Source organism: Anarhichas minor, unplaced genomic scaffold (genome assembly GCF_050575085.1).
Source record: "Anarhichas minor isolate MPS153535 unplaced genomic scaffold, ASM5057508v1 ptg000003l, whole genome shotgun sequence".
Taxonomy (NCBI): Eukaryota; Metazoa; Chordata; class Actinopteri; order Perciformes; family Anarhichadidae; genus Anarhichas; species Anarhichas minor.
This window is the reverse complement of record NW_027466449.1, coordinates 10,823,368-10,839,888: the sequence shown is the minus strand read 5'-3', so window position 1 is coordinate 10,839,888 and position 16,521 is coordinate 10,823,368. Positions and strand designations below refer to the sequence as shown.

General features: G+C 42.1%; 1 protein-coding gene across 2 annotated transcripts; it reads left to right on the top strand.

Moving 5' to 3' along the window:
- Positions 1-174: 174 nt before the first annotated feature.
- On the top strand, positions 175-16,319 carry dgkaa (diacylglycerol kinase, alpha a). Of its 2 annotated transcripts, XM_076097474.1 has the most exons (24): positions 175-303; positions 6,796-6,880; positions 7,214-7,290; positions 8,669-8,798; positions 8,989-9,063; positions 9,152-9,201; positions 9,316-9,390; positions 9,614-9,730; positions 10,844-10,961; positions 11,112-11,200; positions 11,308-11,427; positions 11,685-11,783; positions 12,005-12,082; positions 12,203-12,276; positions 12,358-12,432; positions 12,510-12,595; positions 12,730-12,819; positions 13,003-13,163; positions 13,255-13,319; positions 13,669-13,759; positions 13,907-14,093; positions 14,878-14,995; positions 15,233-15,293; positions 15,446-16,319. In XM_076097474.1, exons 2-24 carry the CDS (start codon positions 6,805-6,807, stop codon positions 15,524-15,526), a joined length of 2,193 nt encoding a protein of 730 aa, XP_075953589.1. In that variant the 5' UTR covers positions 175-303; positions 6,796-6,804; the 3' UTR covers positions 15,527-16,319. The 2 variants fall into 2 exon arrangements, with proteins under 2 accessions (XP_075953589.1, XP_075953581.1); XM_076097466.1 differs by lacking the exon at positions 175-303 and having other exon boundaries at positions 6,416-6,880.
- The last annotated feature ends 202 nt before the right edge of the window (positions 16,320-16,521 follow it).

Below are 16,521 nucleotides of genomic sequence, written 5' to 3'. Positions count from 1 at the left end.
GTTAGAGGAATGATGTGATGTGACAGGTTAAAGCTGCATCATTTTAATGAGCATTACTTTCGCAACTTTGCAGATGGAGGCACGCTGGTGCACCGATTGTGTATTGGCTTGCCAAGAAGAGGGCGCGGAGCAGCTGAGGCGGTGCTTGAGTTGACAGGAGGATCCGCTCACTCAGTCACTGCTCTGCATTAGTTCACTGCTTCCACTTCGCCGAACTGCTGCTGCCTCCATTTAAAGTTAACGGCCACTTGTGAAAGCAGGATTTTTTTCCACCGGTTGTTGAACCGCACCACGACAGAGAAGGTAAATGACTCTCAACAACAAACAGCACGGAGGTCCGGTACTCGACGTATTGATTGAAGTTTCTGTGCAGCCCCTGAGCGGCTCGCTGCAGACCAACGAAGGTCTAATACAGTGTATCATTTTTAGCCTGTTTGTTTTTTTGTGCTGCTGTCAACAATTTGCGCATTTAGTAATCGAAGGCTTTCCGCTGCGCGCATGTCAGCGAGTAGCTGTGTGTTAATTGTGGAGTAATTCACTCTGCCGAACAACAGACAACAGGGCAGACCTATTGCATGTTAATGCGCGGTCATATGTCTTTATTTCTTTTTTTAAAACTCATCATAATTGTAGTTCCCTTTGCAGCGTGTCATGACTGTTAATGGCAGGCTGCTTAAATTACATGCGGGGGACCCTCCTCTCTGTCTATTTACAGAATAGAGCAATTCATATCTCAGATGGGGAATTGGTAGTGTCTGAAGCGGTAGGGCTGTCATGTCTGAAGATATACTTTGGTGTAAAGGAGTTTAAGTTTTATTTAAACACACATGCTACAGCGTTATGATATCACTATTGCATTGAGCAAGGAGGTTGCTCGTGTTATTGCCCCATGATAGGGTCTTATCTGAGTGACTGCTATTATGTTTTTTGCAGGATATGGTCCTATTCCAATGCGGGACAGTGAAACCTCAGTCAAAATAGACATAAAACCACCTCGGAGGGTTATCATGGTGTTTTTGTCACTGGTGGGATAACTAAATCCTCCACAGTGTGAAGTAGATGATGGTGGGCACTCGCCCTGCTGTGTGGTCATTGTTTACTCAAAGCTCCCCTTTCATTGCCATTTGGCACTTGCAAATAGGGAAAAGTGCTCTAAGCTAACTGGTAAAACAAAACATACAGGAAAATCTTACGTGCAGGTCCGTGTTTTCTCCTTTTTCTCCTGAAATCTCAGTTTTAACTAAGGCCACTTTATTTCCAGGTGACACTTTCCTGGTCGAGCTGTGTGTTTATTACCAGCGAGTTAGTTGAAAGCTGGGGAGTCTCTGTGTTTTTAGCTGCAAGAGAGTTTTCAGTCACAGTCAATCAATACTGTTGTCGGGACAGCTGTCCCATCATTACATCTGAAGCTAGAGGCTGCAAATGCACTAGAATTTAGCCCATTTTGCGATCTGCAGTTTAGTGTATACATATTAGCTGTTGCTGTGTTGCGGTAGCCAGTGTGACCAAAGCAATGGCATTTCACTTCTCTAAATTCAGCAGATATATCTTCCATTTAGCCTTCACTTCCTTCATTACAATATTCCCTTGAGTCTGCCAGAGTTCTGTATTCGTGACTATGATTTTAACCCCTTTTTCTTTCATGAGTCACTACTTTCTTGTCACGTGAAGTGATTAGAATGTGCCTTAGTGCAGCTCAAGTCTCAAATGCTGTAACTTATAAAATCACTTATTCTCTCCTAGTTAGGCTCATCCATTCATATTTCAAAAACAATTCACATGAGCAAATACAATCGAGTATACTGAAATCCCCTAAAGATCCCAGATCCCTGAATTACTGACATGATAGTGAAGAAGAGTATGTGGCTGCATTTCAGATGGAATCATTGAAAAAAAGGGACATTTAATGTTTCATTTTCAGTCGTGGATAGATCTGTGGGCGAACCAGGCGAGACTCCCTGATATGTGCAAACAGTGGCTGCTGTATGACAGCATGCGCTCTCTCAAGTCTAGGCAGGTTTGAGGTTTTATTTTCTCTCAGTGCAGCGTGGTGTTCTACAAGGCTGCCGCCACACAAAAAAAACAACGATTATGTAAGTCACATTCAAGACTGAACCCAGAGTGATGGGCAGTCCTCACAGAGTGTGCAAAGCCTCGCCTACATTTCCCAAGAATCTGTGATTCATTCTGTGGTGAAAGTCTTTTGTTGTTTTCCATTTGGTGTTTTTGGCAGATTTACAACCCATGTTCTCCAAGTTCTTCAGTGTTTCTACTAACTTTAGCCTGCTGTAGTTTGCGTACCACTCAATTCTTCAAATATTACCATACGCAGTAGACAAGGGAGACCCATGTTTTGCTCTCATTTAGCATACTCATTACTTGAAACCCTGGTTTTTGCACTTTTTACTTGATAAATCTTACACCAGCTGGATCAATATTTTTATCCAGGACCATGCATAACATCATTTATCAAAGAAATATATAAACTATATCTCTGCTTGGGTGCTTTCAGTAAAGTCGACCAGACATTTTCCAGTACACAATACATCGATATTTACTATAATGAAACAACGTGAAGATATAAAACAACCAGGGGAAGTCGTGGTTACTGGCTGTAGCTCTCGGGATACATAAATGTGGAGAAGTGTTTTTTGTTTTTTTCTATGATTGTTCGACTCAGGAAGTCAAAAAATACTGCTCGTTTGAAACTTCTAGCTCGGCCTGCAAAGTGACCCCTTGAACACACAGACCATTTATAGTAGTAAGAAAGTATTCCCCTGTTCATGCAATGAGTCACACTAACATCTGCATGTAGAATGCAATTTAGAGCGTGACCTCTGGTTTCTGAAGGCCGAACGAGGCTCATAGCATGGGAGGAGGCGAAGCTACGGGGGGAAGACTCACAGCTATGCTGACTGCCCCCCCCCCCCCCCCCCCCCCCCCCCCCTTCTGCCTCCCACTCTGCCTCGTCCTACCTGTTAGTCACCCGTGGCCGTGCTCTAACAGGGAGCAGCTGATGGAGGGAAACACTTTCCATAGCAACTGAGCATGTCCGTCCTCCCCCTTCTGTTAACCTGAGGCAATCTGTACGCACTTCACTGAAGATAAATGTAGTTTCGGGGGGGGAAACACACAAACCCCCAAGAATTAGACATAGACTTCGCTCTCTGTTCAAAGAACCTGAGCAGTGTTTTCCAACCACAGAATGACGAAGTCAATGGCTTGCACCCTGCAAGTGTTGCAAAACAGCAGATTTTGCTCGACACAAGGCGTCGGCATTATGACAGCTTGCACAAATATTCCCCGAGTGTGTACCTTGAAATGATTCTTGTGAAGAGAGTGCTTTATGATTGTGGATCATAATTAAAACGCATGCATATGTGAAGGAAAATGCCAACTGAACCGTCCACTCTAAATCTCCAATTATTTCACCGTGTGATCGTTCTGTATAGCGGTTGCTTTGGCATTTTTTCAGTTGAGCGGTCAGAAGTAAAAGCCGGTGTCGGGCTCTAAACAGACGGTTTTTCGGAGGTTTATGTGGGTGTGGAAGTTGCACACACAAGCTGTTGCTACTTGAAAAACAATATTTTAACATTTAAATTGTTCTTTATTGCTTTTTGAAGAACCACTACTGGCCCCGCATCAAGCTGGGAGAGTGTAGCTCTTGTGCATTGCTGCACAATCTATTCTGTAACGATTATATGGAGTGACATTCTGTTCAAACAGAATAATACCTCTGTCTTGTCAGTTGAGCGAATCAAAGTAACTCACAATGAATGGTGGCTATGTGTGATTCCTGTTAGCTCACATTTAAATCTTTCTCGCCTCTACACAACAGAGTCTCTACCTCCATAAATGTTTCCATAAAGTAACATAAACCGATCCCTCATTAAGCTCAGCGGTGTAACCTTATTGAGAGCCAGCCCAGAAGCAGTACGTCACATGGTCTGTATTAAGTCCTAACAAGCCTCAGACATTCCTTAAAACCCACCTAAAATATTCATACTTGTTCCGGGACACTATTCATCTCTAAGTGCAGGGAATGCCTCTTCCTGTGCTCCGTGTTCTGGTCTTAATTTCCACTCTGCCTCATGCATGCAAATCATTATCTAATCAGGAAGTGAGGAATCAGATTACTCCGATAGGCTCGAGATCTTGTCGAACCAGACAATAATGATGATGATGCTCAGTTGGTAAGGAGACAAAGTAGACGTGATGCTGCTCACGACGTCACGCTCCTCTGCAAAGCATGAAAACAGGAAATGACAAACACCTCCCAGGAGTTATCTAAATTAAGAGGTATCTTTTATGACTATTTTTACCTTAATCATACGACAGTGTTTGAAGATGGAGCCAGATGCATATTTTTAGAATAAAGAGGTTCAGGCTGTAATCAGGTGATCAGTGCCAGATGGATTTTCATGATTCCTCCATGTGTCACTCTGCTGTTGATACAGACCTGGCCCACCTGATCGGCTGCATAAACAGAAACTGCTAGGCAACGCTGCTGACCTTTTGAGGGAATTAAGTGAGGACAGCGTGAACCTTTCAGAGTCCAAAGACCGCAAATGGATATAATCACATGTGAGGAGTGGGTGTTATTTCAGATTATTTCTTTTTTTTTTCTCAGTACATTCTTTGTCCTTTTTAAGTTCTCTGATTTTGTGTTGAGTGCAGGCAGCCATCACTGATACCTGCGCCGGGCTTCACTTTAATGTGTGATAACACCTGCGGACAACAGTGTGAACAACACATTTACAGTGAGGACCTATTCATCAGCCTGGACTGAAAAAAACCACCACACAGTCTTTGATATGCTTCACTGTTGTGTAGTTGATGATAGAATGGTCTTCGATATCAGATTTACAGTGTCCTATGTGTGTATTTAACTCCTCAAATATGTTGAGCCACGTTCAGTATATGTATATTTTGAATTGTTTTGATTTTCTCATTTTGAATTTGCCTTTCCTGTTCCAGGCCCCCATTGCCATTCATTTACATACATTAGTATGGAAATTTGTCAGCAGACTGTTAAAACGTTCTTGATTTCTGCGCTCCAACAGAGTAGTGTAAGAACTGAATTTCTTGTCTCAACTGCAGTATACCCTAAAATGTAATTTAGACAAAACTGAATGCAATTTGCTGTGATGGATAACAGAGCAGTTATGTTAAGTATGTTTTAACTAAATCAGGTGAAATCACTGCTGTGGTCCTTAACAAGCGATGATTACTGATAGTTAACGGTGAAAAGCCGTAGTGTAAAAACTATAGGTGTTACAGTTAGAGTAGAAAAGTCAGTAAATGGATTCAGTAATGGCCTATCCATCTAAAGTGTGCTAACATTAGCCACCATAAGCTACTGGTCATACCAGACCAAGAAAAACAACAAAAGCCCTTACTATTATTGAATGGAGCAAGGATGCATTTTATTGCTTATTAACTCAACAGGAGAATGTGTTATTTTATCTACAAGAATATTACATGGCTTTACATTACAGTCATTTAGCAGACGCTTGTATCCAAAGCGACTTACAATTCAGTTCTATCACACCTACGGGAGCAATTTGGGGTTAAGTGTCTTGCTCAAGGACACATCGACATGCGACTAGCGGAGTCGGAGCCGGGGATCGAACCGCCGATCCTCTGATTGAAGGACGGCCCTGCTCTCCACTTAGCCACCGTCGCCACCTTTACTTCAAATGTTCGCTCTTAAATACCAAAAAAAAGCATGTGTGGTATTGCTTGATGCTTATTATGATAGACCTGCCTGGAAAGATCACATTTTCTGGATAACAAAATTCCCTTACATGATCATCATCATCATCATCAACTGCATTACGTATTTTGCAACATTTTACTGGCATGCATCTACACAGGATGTTAGGATGCCATCTTTCCCCCCTCCATTAACTTGTTACTCTTCTATCTTAAATAATTAATGCATATACTTTTGTCTCCTTGTTTCCTGTCATTAGGGAATCTCTTTACATTATGCTTTAACTGCATGTTTACTTCTGAAACTTCTCATAACGAGCCCACCAAACGTTCATCCAGACTTCATGCTTCGGACTTGTTGCGATTACAAGCTCGTCTCTCAGCTTTGTATGACATTTGAGTCTCTTCCTTTTGTTTGGAGGGGAAGTCCCTTGACAAGCCAGTTAGTTTTTCTTACCTCTATAAGATTTTTGCCACATTTCAACACCATTGTACTCCTTTGAGCTGAACTAAACCATATGCTCCCTATATCTGGTATTTTATAAATCAAATATAAGCCAGTGAGTATATGGAAAGGTGCAGAGAATCCCTAGAGTCCAAGTATCATGGGTACCGTTAACCTGACATCATTTCTACCAGACTGTTGGCCCAGTTTTTAGTGGTTAGTCACATGTGGTGAGAGATTTCAAATAAAGGCGTGAGAGCACACCATTGTTAATGGCTGGAAGCGGCATTTCAGAGCACACACGGAAATCAATTTACCCACAAACCTATTATTATTATTCATTGCGTTCACCAGAAAGAGAAAAGACATTTTCGCATGTGTACAGTGTTGACTGCAGACGCTCTGCACGGTTCCACATATTCTCTGACAGTTACTGCCTTCTTTCTGCTTCACTCAAACTTTGGATGTTGAGTATGATTCTCCCGGTCTACAATCATGCTTTTTTTTTTTTTTCACAGAGCGAGATGGAAGATGCTATCTTTTGCTTTTATGTTCTACAAAGAGGCAGGCTACTATGCACCCACCTTCTCTTTTCTATCCATCTATGTCTCACTGTTTCTCTCGCTTGTGCACAGGCAGGCGCCATGTCCACCCCCACAAACCCAGAGGTAAAGGAACTGAACCCAGTCGACTTTATCCAGCTCCAGCAGTACATTGAATGTGAGTACAGACAGACAGGCGGGCGGGCAGCTTTCTCAGCGCTTAACGCCCCCCCTTCACTTCCACTTCCACCCACACGCACACTCGTATACACTCGCTCATATCTAGAAGAGGTTGCAGTCTGACACATTATTTAGTTTTTTCAAATAAAGCATGCACTTTTATTTTTTTCTCAATAAATCTGGATTCATTGTGTATTCATACTGTATGCGTACATGATATCTCAGAAATGTGGATTCTTAAATGGTTGCACACAGTCGAGTAATATGTGAAGAATCTACTTTTTATCTACTTTTGTGTATCCCTGTGTGACCTGTGTGTCTTTGCTTCCAGACTGCAGCTTGAAGGTGAAGGACGTGCTGAGGGAATTTGATGCAGATGGCCGTCTGGCCCGGCACAGACATGGAGAGGTGAGGGGACGGGATGGTGTGTCCTGCTGTTCACCATCAGGTCCAAAACTCACTCACAGAAATGTCAGCTACGAGGCACATCATTTAACTGAATTTCATCTCTCGGCGGCGGAGCAATTTAATGAGATAACGATCATTTGATTTATGTTTATTGAACAGTTACTGATTTTCTTACGCTAATTAATTAGATTTAATACCAATCGATTATTTTGACTAAGCTGTCCAAGGGAAATATCTTCAGCGCAGTCGAGCGAGGTTGCAGATGTAAATCACCTTCTTTGTTTTGCCCACGCAGCAAGGCTGTGCCGAACAGTGTGCTGACTGCCGTGGTGCAGCGTAAGCTCAAATGTGATTGAAAAAGATCTTTCCTATTCTGTAATGTCAGTGGGTGACACTGCCAACTAATTTGTGCAGGAAGCAAATACAGTAATTTCACATGGATAATTTGGCTACTGCCAGTTTAATTACATAATTGGAAGGAAATTATTTTTTGATGGGAGAAAGCCTGAATACTGCCATAAAGTACTGGTTAATAGCTTTCAAAACACACTGAATAATACTGCTATTTGTAAATCTTGGTGTGTGTGTGTGTGTGTGTGTGTGTGTGTGTGTGTGTGTGTGTGTGTGTGTGTGTGTGTGTGTGTGTGTGTGTGTGTGTGTGTGTGTGTGTGTGTGTGTGTGTGTGTGTGTGTGTGTGTGTGTGTGTGTGTGTGTGTGTGTGTGTGTGTGTGTGTGTGTGTGTTCAATTATGATGATGACTCCGTGGGCTTACTTTCATTTGGCTTTTGTTTTCTTTTGTTTTTGTTATCTGGTTTATTACTGGGGCAGCTCGGCAGGGGTATCAACCGGGGGAAATAGCATAATGTCAACAAGAATTGGGTTTTTGTTCATCGTTATCAAGGGACTGTTGCTTGTTACCCCCCCCCCCCCCCCCCCCCACATTATCATGCGGGAAAGACAGATGCCAGGCCAAACAGATGGACTGAAATCTTGATTCAGGGGCTTCTTTCTTGGTCATTTTCCAGTGAAAACCCTGCAACCACTCTCCAACTTTGAAAACTGGATTAAATGTTTCTCAGAAACATCTTGAGCTTTTGAAAGCCTTCCAACCCCCGCTGGATGCAGTTACAGTACATGACTCTCAAGCTCAAAACAAGGGTGTTTCTTTTCTTGAGAAAACAACACATCAGATAAAGCATTTTCACATGGTGAATGTCATCTTTCGTTATTTTCAGAAGAGGTGAATTTGAAAAATGCAGAAGTTAACACACACACACACACACACACACACATACACAGACAGTTAAAACATTTAATTTGACCATTCACAAAAGCACAGTAAAAATAATTGTGTCTCGCCAAATTCTTTTTTTCCCAGTGCATCAATGAAGAAGGCTTTCGTCTGTTCCTCAAGACTTATTTAGAAGTGGAGGACTTCCCTGTGGATCTCTGCCAGCGACTCTTCCGCTCCTTCCAAAACTCTGAACCCACCCAGGAAGACAGTGCCAGTGAGATTATACACCATGTATTAACACAACTCTCTGCCTCCATGCTACTTTGCAGCATGCCCATATCAATTTACGCCGCGGCCTATTTGGCACGGGTTCATTTCTCACCACAAGCCTGTGAGGTGCTGTTTGTGCAGATATGGTTCACAGCCATCCTTCTTTCTCTCTCTCTCCTCTGTCTCTCCTGTAGAGGAGGTCTTTCTGAAGGATGTTTCATGTTACTTCTCTCTGCTGGAGGATGGCCAGCCTCGGGACAAGCTGGAGTGTGAGTTCTTTGTTTTCTTTTCTGCCCAAGATAATTTGAGTGATGACTTGGTCCAGCACTTCCACTTTCATTTCCCCTCTCTCTTTAGTTGCTTTCAAGCTCTATGACAGAGACGGCAACGGAGTCCTCGACAGCTCTGTAAGTTGTTGTGGGAATCTTTCACGTGTGATTGTCAGGTTTGGCTTAGTTGTGGAAGTACTGTATCATACCATCCACAATACTAAAGCAAGTCTTTTGTTGTTTTTCAAACAGGAAGTGGATCGGATTATTGCTCAGATGATGCATGCTGCAGAATACCTCGGATGGGATGTGTCAGAGCTGAGGCCGGTAAGTGTCACAAAGTGTCACAATCAGACACATGAAAGCGTGTAGGTACTGTACTTTTATCCTTGTTTGTAGAAGATATCGTTGCATAGAATACATGGCGGTAGATGCGCCTATAAAAATCCACAAATTCCCACGCATGACTGGTTTCAGAAACCATATGTTCTTTTCTAAGCAATAGAGGTTTGTGTGCTGATTGGATAATAATCAAATGTCATTTCATCAGGTTCTGAAGGACATGATGACAGCAATTGATGCTGATAGCAGCGGTACAGTGTCTCTGGAGGAGTGGGTGGAGGGAGGCATGAACAATGTTCCCTTGCTGGTCTTGTTGGGTCTTAAGGTACTTTAAAAGCAGCGTGTTTCTCTTTGTACTGTTGACCTTGAATGCTTAACTCAGATATATATTTCCTTTTACAGCAGGTTGTAAAACACACTTTTACTGCTCTTGGGAAACCTGCATGCCTCTCCTCTGTCCTTTGCCTCCTCCCTTATAGACGATAAGGGCCTTTTTGCCGACTCAGTGTTACAGGGTGTGGTAATGTCATCTCCTCTCATGCAAGCTCTGCGCCATCGGAGTGCTTAAGTGTTTTCCATTTACTCTGCAGAATCTCTGTCCACATTAAACAAAGTACTTGCTTAAAAAAAACAGTATTTAGGAACTATGTTTGACTGAAGAAATGAATCATTTTGACATTGGGCGTATACATAAAATCGGTCGTCATAAAACAAGGACAACTCAGTTTTGTGTTATGAGATTTGTTTAATATGTTGCCACGGATGTAAGAGCCACTTACTGTTCGACTGCCTGTCTGCACGCTCACTGTGGCGGTCTAAAACCACGGATTGGACTCTGCGACTAGGTTTGGCCACTACAACAATGCCAGGGACTTCCCCTCAGGCTATTTCTAGCCACCAATGGACATTTGAAGCCAGGGGTGCATGAATTCAGCCCCCTCACAGTTGCTGTGTGCTGTTTGGTGGCCTGCTGGCTATGCGTCATGCAGTAAGTGAGAGGATGATTCATCATGTCGGGGAAAAAAAGCATTTCAGTGTGTAATCCGGATAAAAGCGCTGGCCGCCCTGTAAACAGATTGAAAAGCAACCTTATAATCTTCTGTTGAAAATTTGAGGTTATAGTCAGTGTTGATTTGAATATGGTGCTACACTGTATGTCATGATATGTAGAGCCTCTACATACTGCATAATCAGCAATCTCATTAACGCAAGGTTAGTCAAGCGTAGGTGTGAAAAACAACTGTGAAACGCAGGCCTTGCCCACAATGTTTTTATGATTCAAGGGTTTGTGTAGTTTGATCCAAAATGTATCAAAAGGAAACGGATATAAGCTTTTATTTGTTACATTTATTTTTCTATTTGAATGCTTTCCAACCATGATGTTCTTTTTTTTTCTTTTTTCATTACCGTCTTCAATGATTGCTCCTACAACTACCAGATGACTCAGAAGGACGGGCAGCACCTTTGGAGGATGAAGCATTTCAATAAGCCCGTTTACTGCAACGTGTGCCAGAGCATGCTGCTGGGTCTGAGGAAACAAGGACTCTGCTGCACCTGTGAGTATCCGAACTCACCAGAAGAGGGCGACATTTATCAAACTGTAATGACAAAATTGAGAATTGTAGTTACAGGTTTTAGATAGATACCTTCAATTTATAATAATGTAAACATCATATGACAGCTGGGATATGTGTTGTGTTGTACAGGCTGCAAATACACAGTCCACGGCCGCTGTGCTAACAGGAACCCAGGACCCTGTACCAGGACGTATGTGAAGTCAAAGAAAGAAACAGGGGTATGTCCTTGTCTCCATTTACAGTGACACTCACAGTCTACAGTAGACGGTATCCTGTGTTCTGAGTGCTCTTATGGGGACATTAAAACATTCATCTCACATTTCAGGTTCCAGCACACGACTGGGTGAGTGGGAACTGTGACTCAAGGAAGTGTGAAAAATGCCAGAAGAAGATCAAGAGCTATCAAGGCTTAACGGGCAAACACTGTGTGTGGTGCCACACGATGGTGAGGACGTATTTCGATGTGTGACAGATTTTTAGGAATAAGTCATTTATGGGCAATGAGGAGAAAATATGCATTTGTGTTATCGGGCACCCACATTCAGTCTGTAAAGGCTGGTTTCCTCCTCTCCTTCCCCTAACTGTGAGGCAGAAATGCAAAAAACTTTCTTTTTTTTAAAGATACATTTGGATCCTGTCAGTTGTCATCACTGTTGTGCTGGGAGTTCATTTGATGTATCTCTCTCTGTTTATGTTTTACAGCGTCATGATGCATGTGCAGACCAGGACCCAACAGAGTGTACCTGTGGGCCCCTCAGAGACCATATCCTGCCTCCATGGGCAATATATCCTGTTGTAAAGGTACAGAATTATCCTCGGGCACACACACAATACAAACACTGCCTGTCACACCAACGCAGAGCATAACATCAGCCCAGGGCTGTTTCTTGTTTGTAAACCTTTCTCACCCGTCTGGCATTTTGACAGTGTGTAGAGATTTTTCATTGTACTCAAAAGGCAGACAAATCTATTACATTTTCTCTGGTTTATTTAATATTTACCTTTTGTTTTTGTCCCTAAAGGAGAGACCAAACAATGGCTGCTCAGGGTCAACAGATGACAGCGAGCTCAATACTACTCCTGATGGACAAGTGCTTCAGGTATTATTAATAATATCCCCAACGAAGCCTTTTCAATGCTGAATATTTACAATGACAGGGTTCAGTCATTTGGCATTCAATCAGTTTATCAAACTACACCATTTGTTTACCATTCAACAGATCAGCCCTGTGCCAAACACCCATCCTCTTCTAGTGTTTGTCAACCCTAAAAGTGGTGGCAAGCAGGGAGAAAGGTGAGTCCAGGAGAGATATGTCCGTGAAGAAATGGATGTCTAATACTTGCACATTGTTTAGCCTGGTTTTCTGTATTCCAGAGTCCTGCATAAATTTCAGTATTTACTGAATCCACGGCAAGTACACAACCTGTGCAATGGCGGACCTGGACCAGGGTGAGTAATTGGTACAATAGATTATGAGCAGCATGAAATAGAATAGAATGTTAAAATCCCCATCATCTCGCTTTCAGACTGAGTTTCTTCAGAAATCTGCAGGATTACAGGATCCTGGTGTGCGGGGGAGACGGCACAGTTGGCTGGATTCTAGACGCAATAGGTGAGATTGGCGGATCACTACAAGAGTAAGCTCTATATAAGGCACGCGACAGCTGCCACATCATGAGCTTCTGGTTAAAACCAATGTGACGCGCGCTTTCTACTTGCTTCCCTTTTTCCTTTTCTTGCTATCAGACAAAGCCAATCTGCTGGTACGACCACCTGTCGCTGTGCTTCCTCTGGGCACAGGAAATGACCTCGCGCGATGTCTGCGATGGGGCGGAGGTGAGAAATTAATAAGAGTGTCTTCTTGTAATAAAATATTGAAACAGCTTGCTGCGTATATGCTCTGTTGCTGTTGCTGTTCGTGTGTGTGTTTGTTTGAATGTGATTCATTGAAAGAGAAGTTCTCCAAATATTTGTCTATATTAGTCATGTTTATCGTTCTATGCTGTTTTCTTTTTGAAGGATATGATGGTGAGGATCTGAGTCGTATTCTTAAAGACATCGAGGGGAGCTCTCAGGTGCTGATGGACCGCTGGAGTGTGCAGGTCATCCCAGATGAGAATCAGGAGAAGGGCGACCCAGTGCCCTATGAAATCATCAACAACTACTTCTCTATTGGAGTGGTGGGTTTCTCAGAAATACGTCGCACAAAAGGAAGTGTTTATTTTTTCAGCTTTGTGTTTGGATCATTACTGGGTTTTGTTGTGTTGACAGGATGCCTCCATCGCCCACCGGTTTCACACAATGAGGGAGAAACATCCCCAGAAATTTAACAGCAGGTAGGCATTCAACAATTTGGTGAAACATAGTATTAGTTTCTAGGGCACTTCTTCAGGAATAGCAAAAAATGAGCAATATCCCACTCAGTAATGAAACGCAACACCGTTTTAAAATCACACCTCGAACAGATGTACCGTTCAACAACAAAGCAGACCTGAGGAATGTCGGTTTTACTTTCATTTTTCCTGTTTGCAGTAAAAAAAAAATTAATAAAAAAAAAAGAACACAGGTTTGTTTTGTTGCAGCAAGCGTTGCATCTTGACTCTTCCTCCATCTAAAGAGCTGTGTGATAAAAAGAGAAAAATAAAATCACTTAAATCTGAAAAACACACTTTTTTATGACTGCAGAATGAAGAACAAGCTGTGGTATTTTGAATTTGCCACTTCAGAAACCATCTCCGCTTCCTGCAAGAAACTGAACGAAAGTCTAACAATCGAGGTGAGAACACCGCATCAGCTTTATCAGCTTTATCAGCTTTTGCAAGTTTTGTATTTTGTCTTTGAAACAAACTCTTCTGTCGTAAGAGAAAAAGAACTGTCCCACAACCGGACAGAGCACTGATGCTTTATGGTGTTTCTTCTTCAGTGCTCTGGTACTCCACTGGACCTCAGTAGCCTGTCTCTAGAAGGGGTTGCTGTCCTAAACATTCCCAGCATGCACGGTGGCTCCAACCTATGGGGTGAGACCAAAAAAGGGGACACGAAGGGAATGACGAGTCGGGAAGAGCCTGAGGTGATTGTCGACCCAGAAATCCTGAAAGTGACCTCACAAGGTATTTTGTCTTTAGTTAAATTAGACCAGGGTGCATATGAGATTTAATATGATTCATCTGCAGTTTCCCTCAGCGATGTGAAGCTTTTAAACCTCTGTCAGCTCTTTGTTTTGTTTTAACCACCAACAAACTTCACTTTCATTAAACGTCGGCTGTTTTTAGCAGAAAGGTCCTGATAAACTCACTGTACCTGTTCAGAGAGAGGGTGAATGGAGTGACTTTTGTCAGGTGGACACAAACAGGACCCCAAATAAATGATGTTGCTCTGTGACTGCTGTTTGCTAAAACGCTTGACTGAACAACGGATATCAGACTTTGTGTTTTCTGCTTGGTCTGCTGCTCCCAAGTGGTCGAAAAAAGTAAATCAATTAATGTAGCTTTAAGAGGGTCTTTTGCACAAATCATTAAATGCAGTAAGTTAAACTGGCTCCCATGTGATTAATCGGTCTGACGTGTTTTCATGCTTTTCTTGTAGTTAAACCTGCATTAACTGATTTTTCTGGCCAATTGAGGTCAGCAGAAACAAGCAGTAAACACAACTTGTTAGCAGAGCATTAGCATCCATTTGGAGTCGTGTTTGTGTCCACCCGTCTAATATTGACTCTCTTTTACTCTAAAAACTTCTCCAGTGTGTTCACCGGCTAGTTGCTGATTTGGTCTGTCTTGGAAGGTAGTTTATAGAGCATTTTTAGAATAAAAATGATGACTGATATTTGTTTTTTGTCTCAGACTAAGCGATTGGATTGTGCGCTGGATGTTCAGTATGTCCGTGTGTTCTTGTCAGATCTCAGTGACCGTCGATTAGAAGTGGTCGGCCTTGAAGGAGCCATGGAGATGGGACGGATATACACGGGTCTTACGAGTGCTGTGAGGCTTGCAAAAACGTCGCAGATCACCATCAGGTGAGAAACAGCCTCACAGACATGTTCAGACTCGTCTGGCTTTGAGCTCTAAAGCCTTGGTCTTTACTCCCAAAAGTCTTGACAATGGCTTGTGGGTGACTTTGATCACCAGCTGAGGATAATCCTCTGGTTCTTTTGAATAACAACAATTACTGATGCTGGTTTTCCTTTTGGTATTTTAATTACACATTAGGGTCATTGATTCTGTTACCTGACGCCTCTCTACTTTACCCTCAGGGTGAAGAAAGCCTTACCGATGCAGATAGATGGAGAGCCGTGGATGCAGCCTCCCTGCACGGTACATAACACACAGACACGGTTTCTTCTTGAAAAACATAAATTAAACATTAAAGCAAATTTCACCTCTTTGCAATAAAATTAGTAGAAATGTTTTCGATTCGATTATATTGTAATTTACTGGATATTTTGCTTTCTATATTTCCTTTTCAGATTCACATCACACACAAGAATCAAGCCAGTATGTTGATGGCTCCTCAGGCCAAATCATCTGGTTTTTTCAACTACAAATAAACTGCTCGGAAGCAGCCACGTTTTTTTGTAAATAGAGGACTTACACTTTTAAAAATGTTTTGAATGTGTATGTTGTAGAATAATCGCACCGTAACAGTCAAAGTTAGGATAACTGCATCTCTGTAACACATAACCGAAGCATGGCACTGTATGAATACAAATGTATGCATCGTGGCAAAATTATTTTCACCAAATGTACGTGTTTTTATCAATACCCAACTCTCTCGCTGCTTCTGTCTCAGTGCTTCACAGTTAGTGGAAATGCTGCTCTGTAGGAACTTAATGTAACATTTAAAGCAAAGTGAATATCCCGCTAAAGGAAGAATATTCAGCTTCATGTGCCTTTACAATCTGTTCTCTGTGGTTATGGCTTTGGTAGAAGACTTTACAGAGCTCGATGTGTAGATGTGCACTTTGGGCATAATCCATGTAGTATTGCTGTTGTCGTTGTGGCTGTAAAGATGCTGTGAAATGACTATAGTTATTTCACCTTTTGTTTTAGTACATTTCAAAAGATACTTGAAAGTGTTTTTGGGAACAGTAATGGGAGAATCATTACCAAAAGAGGGACTCATGTATATCCATTGCAGCAGTCAGCCCACGTAACTGTTACTGTGTGTGTGCGTGCGTGTGTGAGTATGTTTGTGTGGAAGGAAGCTGAGATATGTTCACTTCCAACTTGTCTTATTTAAATGCTTAATTAGTCATATCATTTCAATATATCTGGAAGATGTTTATGTAATATGCCTGAAATAACACACTGTAGAGATTTTAATAAATCATCTGGACTTCAGTGTTTGGTAGACCTCATTATTCATGTGGTGGGTTATTTCTTCGACCACAAGGGGGCGTCCGATGGCAGCACCATAATCTGCTCTACTGACTCAAAATAATAGTTTTCTCTGCCTCTTTAAGTCCTTAACTCCTCGTTGTACTACTTGATCTCTTTGTTGGCAAAGCAAGAATCTGTGCTGGGAATAAATATTGTTTTTTTT